The 10645-nt window shown below is 39.9% G+C and overlaps 1 protein-coding gene across 1 annotated transcript in view; it reads right to left on the bottom strand.

Moving 5' to 3' along the window:
* Nucleotides 1-6009, bottom strand: part of LOC103374642 (membrane progestin receptor gamma-B) — a 15332-nt gene extending 9323 nt beyond the window's left edge. The window contains exons 1-4 of the mRNA XM_008304765.1: nucleotides 5953-6009; nucleotides 5172-5299; nucleotides 4455-4505; nucleotides 797-829 (exon numbers count right to left, since the gene is read on the bottom strand). Coding sequence (XP_008302987.1) covers nucleotides 797-829; nucleotides 4455-4505; nucleotides 5172-5299; nucleotides 5953-6006 — 266 coding nt within the window. The 5' untranslated portion in view covers nucleotides 6007-6009. The remainder of the gene's footprint in view (nucleotides 1-796; nucleotides 830-4454; nucleotides 4506-5171; nucleotides 5300-5952) is intronic.
* Between the last annotated feature and the right edge of the window lie 4636 nt (nucleotides 6010-10645).

The raw sequence follows: 10645 nt of genomic DNA on the forward strand, positions 1-10645 counted from the left end.
AGGAACACGACACACATTAGGTGGATGAAAGTCAGATAGAGGCGGCAGGAATCATAACTTTGAATGATTTTTTAACCAGAACAACATAAAGCTGAGTCACGTAACAAAGAAGATTATACAATTCCAAGGACGTCTTCGGTCAGACTTCTGTAATATTTTACTAACTTGATCATCATATTAACAGTTAAGTGACTATTCAATACAAAAGCAGTGCAACAAATCAGACAGAGGACTGACAAACAAAAGAGAAACATAAAGCGTGTGCCTCCAAACAGGATACAAGGAGTCAATGATTAGTTTGATGTGTTTAAAAACGGTGACACTTGAGTGATGTGTTGTAGTCCAGGTGATTTGTGCCAAAGTGGAGATTCATGTTTTCATAAAACGCATTAAACTTGTTACACTTGTACAGTTTAGGGCTCGGAACATTTTCCAAAATTGTCCCATTGCAAAAATGTATTTTGCACCATATCTTACAAATCAAACATAAAAATAACAGACAAGGAGATTTCTGCATATGTTTTGATGGTCAAAGATCATCACTGTTCAGGAGAATAGTTAAAGATGTTTAGACGTCATCATAACGTGACTACAAATCATTTTGTATACATTTTTAAAAGTCCTTTCAAAAAAAAAAATCCTTCTGTTCATTAACACGAACAATTCAGTGACTGTAAAGAGTCGAATACCGTTTGACATGACCTCATGAGTTTAAAAAATGTGTCTAACAGAAAGGTTTGCTTTAATCCTACTCAGGACTTTCATGTTGCCATACGTAGGAGGTCTTTCAGGGTCCACTGGACCCCAAGGAAGCATATGTGCAGAATATCTGTTGGTATTCATTATAGACTTTTATACGATTTCAAATACATTTTCTGATAAGTTGATGTATTTTTGGTTTCAAATGCATGACACATGTCCCTCTTTTTTACATTTAAAAAACAATACCTGTCACCTAAACCAAATGGCCTGAGGTCCAAAAGACTCCAAAAGTCCTGAATAGGGTTAAATACATTAATTTAGGAGAGATGTTTGATTGTTTCGTTGTAGGTAAACCTATGATTTAATATGTAATTAGGTTATGCCGGAAAGTAAAACAGTGTTTTAAAGTTGTTTTTGTGATGGATCCTAAAGTGTACAGAGTTTCAGACTCTGATTACAAAGCGAACATCATCTTTTGGCGTATCACCTGAACTCTAAACCGGTGCTCTCTGAAGTTGCTCTGGTGGCTCTTTATGTTGGGTTTTCCTTTAATTTGTCACCCATCTGAACATTTAAGCAGCTACAGTGAGTGTATGTAGGCGACATAATGCTTCTAAGTAAAGTATTAAACACTTGTTGAGGGAAAACTTGCCAAAACAGCATAAAGTACATAATTAATAAAAACACAATTTCAATATTGAGTTCATTTTCTGGCAGCCAAAGCTAAAAAACAAACAAACAAACAAAACTGTGCAACTAGTTACTAGTTACTATATTGTATCTTTTTATTTATCATACTACTATTCCTTTTATTTTATTGTACTAGAACACTGCATGCCCCTGTGTTCCCTTCTTGGAAGCTGCTGGAACTGTAAATTTCTCTTGGAGATGAATAAAGTATCTATCTATCTATCTATCTATCTAACTACATGAGCAGTCTGAACACATCAGTCACTGTCTGCAGTCGTATCACTTGTAGTGCGACTGGAGTATGGACACATATTTGAACAACTGATACACACATTAAATATAGGCGTGATCACAGTGTAAACATGTGATTTGCACTATTTCTATTTGCTGAAGGATTAAACAAACACAAAACAACGGATCAGTCACTGAGCTTCAGAGGTGTCTGACTTGGACAGATAATGCGCTAGCTGTTTCCACCCGCTTCCAGTTTTTATGCTAAGCTAAGCTAACTGCCTCCCAGCTTTAGCTGCACAGTCATGAGCGCAGGATCCAACTTTTTTTTATCCAAGCATGAAAACAAATAAGAGTTTTTTTCCGAAAATCTGAGTATTTTTTTTTAAACTTATCAGACTGGAATATTTAAACAGCTTTTTTAGTTTTTGCTGTGAGGCAAAAGTAAACACAGAACCATTAAACAAGTCTGAAAGCGACCTAATAATAAGCAAAACTCCAAAACAGCAAGAAAGTGTGTGTGTAGTTATTATTCCTGTCAATGTAGAAAACTGCAAAAATGGTAATAACCTTAAAAAAAAATACATTATGACTCAATTAAATGATGCATTTGAGAGCAACTGTCAGTTACATAACAGCCCCACAGTTCTGCACAGACAACTTCATCTTATCAGGAGGCTACGGTGAGCATTGTGCGTCGCAGCCACTGTTTCCACGTCTCAGTGCACCTCATTAACAAATCAACAATATTTGTGCTTTAACCCATCACCGAGCAGTTAACTAATTATGGCAATTCATGTGAAAGCCTCGAGCGCAGATCTGCTCATTAGCGTCATGCCCGGAGATCTGCACCGAGCGCCTCGACACCAACACCCCTGTGCCCTCAGCATATCCTGAACACACACACACACATACACACACACACACACACACACCTCCCTCGACTGTGCAGCCACAACAACTCAGCAGAGAGGAAGTGCAGTGCAGCCAATGGGAGCACAAAAGTCTCTGCAGTAACTTAAAATCCTGACACATAAACACACACATGCATATTGATGCCGAAACCGCACCAAGATGACAAAGCTGCTACACATCTCCCCGCTCTAATGAGGTTCTCGTCAAATAAGCCAAGAAGAGACGCTGAACTCTGAAGATGATGAGCCAGACTGTTGCTTTTGTGCAGCTCCAGTTAGACTGAATGAACGGCACTGGATATCATTTGGATAGTTTATTCTAACTTTTATGGAAGATTGATTCAATTTAACACATCTTCTTCTAATTGTGCAACTTACTTTTAAGTTGTTAAGTAGACAAACTGTCAGGATTTGTAATGAATCTCATTTTTCAGGTTTGATCAGTGCAGCTTTAGTTGCAGCTACATTCAAGTCTAAATCGACAACAACGGATTCTGGTTTAATATCTGAAGATAATTCATAAAAATGAGATGAAGAGACCAGAGTACTCATCATGTAGCTTATATGCAACATGTATAACAACTGTAAAAATAAATAAATAAATAAATAGGACATCTGTGTAAGTGCAACGGGACTTAAGTGCAGCTCTTGATACTGTAGACGTCCACTCGATTCTTTCAGACAGATTGTCCTCTTTGAAACCGTTTTAATTGGTTTCCATCTTTTCTCATTGACGGGCCTTTCCTGTACGCATGCATAAATGTTTATCTAAAAGCTATAAAATGAATTACGTTGTTCTTCAAGGTTGAATTTTAGGGTCCTTCACTTTTCAATCTTTACATTACGCCGCCTAGCAACAGCATCAGGAGGCCCAGCATCTGTTTCCATAGCTACGCTGATGACACACAGCTGTACATCGTTGTCTCCCCTGATGTTTCAGAGCCAATCAGTGCCCTTTTAACTAGATTTTAGATGAAATTATGAGGATTTTCTGCAGCTCAAACAGCACAAAACTGAAGTGTTGCTCACAGGTACTGAACCTCAGAGAGAGAAACTCAACCTGAAACGGCAGCACTGACATTAAACCATGTCCACAAGTGCAAACTCTCAGAGATGTTTGATCCTGATCTCAGTTTTGAGCCTCACATTAGAAAAGTAAATAAGAACGCATTTTATCATCTGAAGAACAATGCAAAAATAAACAGTGCAACCGTTTTTTCTTGTAAACAATACCAAGACACCGCTGGATAATGCATACCTATTATCTGCAGGACTGACTGTTTTAATACTCAGCTATCGAGTCTCTCCAAAATGATTATATATAACATAATATAACTACTACACTACTACTATAAGATAACCACTTCAAAACTCAGCTGCATGTGTGCTGACTAAAATCAAAGGGACAGCACACATTACAGCAATTCAAAGTATCTGCACTGGCTGCTTGTCTGCTTTAGAATTAATTTTAAGATGCATTTACTAGCACTGACTTTGTAGTTTTATTTTCCTTTTCGTCTGGAAAGCACTTTGTGTTCTTTTCTATTTGTATGAGAAGTGCTGTACAAAAAAAAGCCTGATTAGAAAGAGACACATAAGAAACTTTCATCATAACTAATCATTAAAAAAAAGTATGCTTCTGTAAATGCTGGGAAATATAAGTTATTTCTAACAAACTTGACTCAATAAGTTGACTAATTAATTAGCTCGACAAATTCTGAAAAGGTTCTACAAGTCAAGAACAAAAGATCCTAAGGTCTCACTTTATTGAAGCAAGAAAATGACTTTTTTGTCTGACGTCTTTATATTATTTTTAAGTCTGAAAAACTCCCAATTTTTTGTCAGAGTTTGTGGGACAAAGCTGAGTAATTGTAATAAAAACTGAATGCGTTGTGTATTGTTCACATACAAACAAACCTCCGTGACGTTTGCCACATAAAAGCCTGTTCGCAGGGAGGCAGTGCGACGCTGCAGGAGGTCACACAGAGTTGCCTGGATGTCGACTTCAAAACAAACCTGGCGGCTGCAGGTCCTTTGAATGATTTGACACATAGATGTCGCGTGAAAAAAAAAACTGCCTCGAGTATCCAACAACTCTTTACCAGAATGTAAAGTCAACCGATCTCCTGCTCGCTCTGGATGTGAGATCATAAGTAGTCAGTCAATGCGCCAGAACTGATAAAATAAATCCTGTCTTTGTGCAATAACAGTTACAGATCTTTGACGATGAAAAATGCCCATATTTACATCAACACGATATCACGTTAGATGATTCTGACAACTCTTTGTCCTTCAGGTTGTACAAGCTGTGCAAGATTCCTTTGTGATGAAGCAAGTCAAGCTGTCTGCCACGAAAAACATAAACACTCTGCCTGCTCCACTGAAAACTGGCCGAATCGTGTGTGTGGTATGCTACTGAATCACAATGTTCAAACTACAATGCAGGGGATCCTTGAAATCGAGTGGATAAAGTGATTCTTTTCCTCTCTGAGTGAAATAAGTCTGCTGAGCTGTCACACATTTGGGCCACTTTTCTCTAAACCTGTTCAAAAAAAAATAATTAATGCACGACATGTAGCAAACACATCTGTCTGGATATTGAAACCGCTAAAAAATAACTGTTGTCAGCTGTACCAGGTGGGCAGAAAGTGGGTCCAGATGTTGAGCGTCTCATTGGTCATGTGGAAGAGGCTGAGGATGCAGTCGGTGGCGGAGCTGTGGGGATGCCGGTACCCAGAGATGATGCTGTCCTCATGGAAAACCTCCAGAAAGATAAAAAACTATTGATTAGTTCTCAGTAACACTAGAAAAAAAAGAGAAATCTGTTTTTCTCTTCCACTACTCTGGAGGCAGAACAAGTCTCTCAAAACTATATTGGAATAAAGTTTATCAAAGAATGGGAAATTTTCAGTGTTGCAGTGGAAAAACCTACAAAATATCATAGAAGACACGATAAACTGAATATTCTCACCTTCGTCAGCCTACAAAAATATCTCAAATGTCTTAATATTGGAAGAAGAAATCACTCTTTGAGCTCAAATCTATAAGAAACTGTGGCGAGGAGTCATAAATACACAAGAACCAGTGATTTAAGAGCATTTACGAACATTAAATTGGCAGCTATTTGTTTCAAAAGCAGACTTGACAGAAGCAAGAGGAAGGCGTCATCAAAAATGAAAAGTCCGTCCCTCTTAAGCAAACTTTTTGTGGAATTCTAAACCAGAGCGATTAGTACGGTTCATTTTAAGCAGGGAAAAATGTCATCAAAATGTGACTCTTTGAGAAAAGTAAAGACACTTTTTTCTTTCACATATTTGGGGTTTTTTTATATTTCCAACCCAAAACTAACTGAGTCCAGCTCAGTCCGACAGTGTGGAAGCTGAAACGAGTAAAGCTGCAGTGAAGATGGACTTACTTTGGGCACTTGATTGATGGTGAAGACTCGCGGTAACTTGATGAGGCTGAGCATGGCTACAGCGAGGTGCTGCTGTCAGAGTAGAGCCGAACTGAGGCCGCCGGCAGGGTGTGCCTCGGCCTTTATAGAGCTTTGTGTTGCCATGCCGTCCTCAAGGTTCCTCCCCTTCATCTCCTCCCTCCTCAAACCCAGCAAGAATAACCAGTGTACCTGTGCCACTCCTCTTCCTCCTCCTCCTCCTCCTCCTCCTCCTCCTCCTGCTGCTGCTGTTTCTCTGGAGGTGGAAGGTGGATGTGCACACAGGTGTACGAGCAAACAAACACAAATGCTGCAACAAGTCAAAGATCGGCTTCTGTAGAGGAAAACGAGTTTTTCAAGATCAGACCAAAATCACGGCTAAACATCGTAACATTCACAGGAAGAGGCTGCTGTTTTCAAAACAAAGCTTTTCTTTTTGCAAGAGACAGCAGTGCAGCCAGTCGGGCAGGTTTCAGTATAATATTCAATGACAAACACACAGCTGTGATTGACATTAATGGTCTGCAACTGAGGCTAATATTTTTATTTTTTTGCCATTTTCCTGCCATTTTCCAGCCGTCACGCCCAGCGGCAGCAGCAGCCTGTTATCTTGTTTAAACTCTGAAGCAATGAAAGCAAACATGTGTCACTGCCGTCGCAGAATTAGGAAGTGGAAGAAAGTGGATGCTTTCTGTGGGTTTGTTTGATTGTTCGAAGCAAAGAAAGGGATATTATGCGAGTGTGGTGTGTTTTCATTCAGGTGAAAATCCACAATAATCATTAAACTGTAACGAAACGTCATGCTTGTGTCAGTTTAAACACAAAAAGGTGGGTTAATGCTTGATGGAACGATTCTGCTTTTAATGCCTAAACCTTCAAATTATCCCAAACCCAAGCGCGTTTAAAGCAAACAGATTTCGCCCACAATGTTCCTTTAAACTATGTGATTTTGTAATGCCAAAGGTTTAAGTGCAACCTGCCTTCGTTAAAACCGCCCTCAGTAATCCACGGTGTTGTGTTGTACGCTGCAATCACAACAACTCAGCAATGCTCTGCAGGTGAGCACCTTGAGATTTCATTCTGCTTTCTCTCAGAGGAGCAGAGCTGCAGCAACACCGCAGGTTCAGCGGCAGAGAAAATTAGCCGACAGGAGCTCGAGCGTCTCGCTGGAAGTCGGTTTGGTTTGGCTCGGGGTCGGTTAGTGCGGTTAATGTGTGAGTTAATATGTAAGTCATCAAGATTTTTTAGTGCCAACAGTGTAAACAAAGTCAAGCACTGTGAGTTATGCCCCCGAGAAAGGAGACAAAACAAGGTTATTTGCAGGAATATGTGTAGAAAAAAAAACTCAGAGGAGGAAAGAAGTCTCTGCAGAGTAAAGAAGAAAAGACAACCTTGCTTGCTTGTGCGCACACACACACACACACACACACACACACACACACACACATAGCTTTAATACTTAAGCATCATTTATACTCACTGCACTTGACAGTTACTTTAATATGAGCCTGAAAAACAGTATTTTGTTGGTAGAAAGTTCAAGACTTCAGCTCTTTACAGCGAGAAAACACAAAACCAACTGTACACCAGCATCGTATATGCTTGAAGCTATAACAGAAACATAGCTCATGTGGTCTGAATCCAAGAAGCAAAAGCTAGTTGTAGTGTCTCTGAAAACGCATAAGCACCAAATCCTGCCTCCATTCAACCAGCTTTTCTTCCCATTATGTAAAATACAGGCAGCCTGTGGCACCTGAAACCAGCAGTGATGCTCCTGCCAATTGTTGAACCACTGGAGGTCAGCCAAAAAAAACCTCTAAAACGTTCTAAAACTACTGTCATGCAAAAGGAATAATATGTCAGAATGTATTTACCACTGGAGCACCAGACTGTTTCACAGCTTCACTTCCAGGCCTTGATGATGTTCTTCAGCAGGGCGAGATCCACAAGGGAATCAGAGGGAGTGTGGCCCCTTTTAATAATGAAACTTTAATTAACTTTTCTATTTTATCTGTGTATTTAGCATCATGGATCAGGCATTAATGTGGGCTGTTGATGTATGATTCATGCATGAGGGTATTTAATCACTGATTCACTTTAATAAAGATACTGATCCATGCTGTTCGTGCCGTTCCCATCGAAGCGGCGGCGGCACAGTATCATAAACTTTGCCCGCTTTAAATCAAAGATCAGAATAAAACATAACGTTTTGATTCGAAAACAGAAACCAAACCATCCGCAGTGCTGAAAGCAGGCAGCAGCAGCGCCTACTTTTCATCTGTTGGTATTATTCATGTTCCTAATAACATGTTTAAATGATGATCAAGTGCTTTATAAATGTTGAATGCGTAATTTCTGAGCACGAGAAGTAAAAAAAAAAAAACAAAGGGAGCTTAGCTACCAGTCAAGGCATAGTTTGCACACTGAAGCAGCAACAGATGTAATGCAGAAAAGTTTTTTAAAAATCCTCAGAAATGTAGTGAAGTAGAAGTAGGAGGTAGCAAATAATGAAAATACAAGTACAGGAGCAAATGTGTTTAGTAGTGCTTTCCCGTTGTTGTATGAGTCTCTTTTGAAATTCAGTTAATTGTTTTAGTGTTATAACCTGATCAAATTCATCACAACACACTCACTGGTGAAGGAAAATCTGTGTAACATTAGTGCCTTTAAAGGAAGAAATAATCCACATATGTATTAAAAGCCATCATGTGATGACTAATTGCCCAAAATAAAATAAAATCGAAAAGTTCAACAAACTGTTATGGAGTAAAAGCTCTTAATTTATCAGTCTGTCTATATGAGACATAAAGGTGACCACAAGTTTACCCCCAGAGTCACTTTCAAAATACACAAAAGTGCCACAACATTAAAACCACCTGCCTAATATTGTGTAGGTTCCACTCATGCCATCAAAATCGAACTCGACCCCGCAGCTCTCTAAAGGTGTCCTGTTGTATCCAGCACCAAGACTTTAGCAGCCGATGTGAGGTCTCTGTGGATTGGACTTGTTTTTTCCAGAACATCCCACTGATGCTCGATTGATTGAGATTTTGGGAATTTGGAGGTCGAGTCAACACCTTGAACTCTTTATCATGTTCCTCAAACCATTCCCCAACAGTTTTTGTGGAGTGGTAGAAACCATTATCCTGACGAAGAGGCCATCAGGGAGTACAGCTGTCATAAAGGGGTGAACGTGGTCTACAGCAATGTTTAAGTAGGGGGTACATGTCAAAGTTACATCCTCATGAATGCAAGAAAGAACAGCGCCCCACAATGTATTCTGATGCCATCTCTTCCCCAGATAAATGACGCGCTCGGCTGTCCATGTGATGTAAAAGAAAACTTGGTTCATCAGACCATGCCCCCTTCTTCCATAGCTCCATGGCTCATTTTGAGTTCGTTAGGTGTTGAACAGGTTCACAGCTACACACACACATATATACTGAAAGCCATGATGTTCTGTATGTTCTGGCACCCTTCCATCCTAGCTGCATCAAGGGTTTTTAGCAATTCGTAGCTCTTCTGTGCTCTTCCTTGGTCCACAACCTGGTCTCAGTTCACCTGTTGTCCTTCCTTGGACCACTTTTGGTTCCTACTAGCCTCTGCCTTTTGGGAACACAACACTACAACATCTGCAATTTTGGAAAATAACTCAAATTTGCTAGAAGAAATATTGTCAGTGTCATCACAGTTCATGATGAAGAGTAGATGTTAGCACACCAACACCTCTGTGAGACCCTTTATGTTGTTTAATTTGTCGTCCATAAGGCTACAATTCAGAAACAGATGCTTTTATCCAAAGCGATGTACATCTAAGAGTAGATACAACACAAGCAAGGATCTAGTCTGGAGAAAATCACCTGGTAACGTGCCATAGAATAAGTTCAAGTGTGTATCTTTAACACATTAAAATGAGGCTCATCCATCACTGCAAAGCTGTCAGATGTCTTAGCTGAAGTATTTCTAATCCACATGTTGGTTAGACTTGCACTATCCGGTCTCTCCACAAGGCGCCAGTGTTTTCAAACAGAAGCTTCAGTCCTCACCAGGTACCGCAGAGTCCTATGAAGACGCCTCGGGAGCAAAACCCCTGAAATGTTTATGTTAGCGCGGTTTATCTTCTAACCTGCATTAAAGGTTTTCAAACTCGATTGTTGTTGTTTTTTTTGTTTGTTTTGTTTTTCTTTTGTATTAATTCATTTATCACTCAGTGACCTTCGACTGCAACGCTACACTTCTTTGGAAACATCACAGGGAATTAAAGTGCATCTCTGCAGGGAGAGAAAGGTCTTGGAGCGCCGCTTGCTGCTTTTATTGACTCTTAATGAGAAAAAGGAACAAGTTCGCTTCAGGCCAACGCTTCCTCTCCCTCCGCCCTCCGCCGCCACCACCCGCCTCTTCTTCTCCCATGCAAGCCAAAGTCAGCCTCCTGTGGCAAGCCCTGGATGTTTGTGTAGCATCAGCACAACTACTAAGCAGCTTCTCGCATTAAGCATTCATTGAGTCATTGTTGCTGATGCAAATGTTGCTTTCTTTAACCTGGAAAGAACTTTGTTTTTGTTTTTCTCCACTGAGTCACACGGTCCGAAGACTTACAGTAAATATATTACACTTTGAGTTCTTACTGTGATTTAGGAAGCAGCAAACATATGGATTTAAAGTGTATTTATAATGG

The sequence above is a fragment of the Stegastes partitus genome, unplaced genomic scaffold (assembly GCF_000690725.1).
Source record: "Stegastes partitus isolate 25-593 unplaced genomic scaffold, Stegastes_partitus-1.0.2 Scaffold41, whole genome shotgun sequence".
Taxonomy (NCBI): domain Eukaryota; kingdom Metazoa; phylum Chordata; class Actinopteri; family Pomacentridae; genus Stegastes; species Stegastes partitus.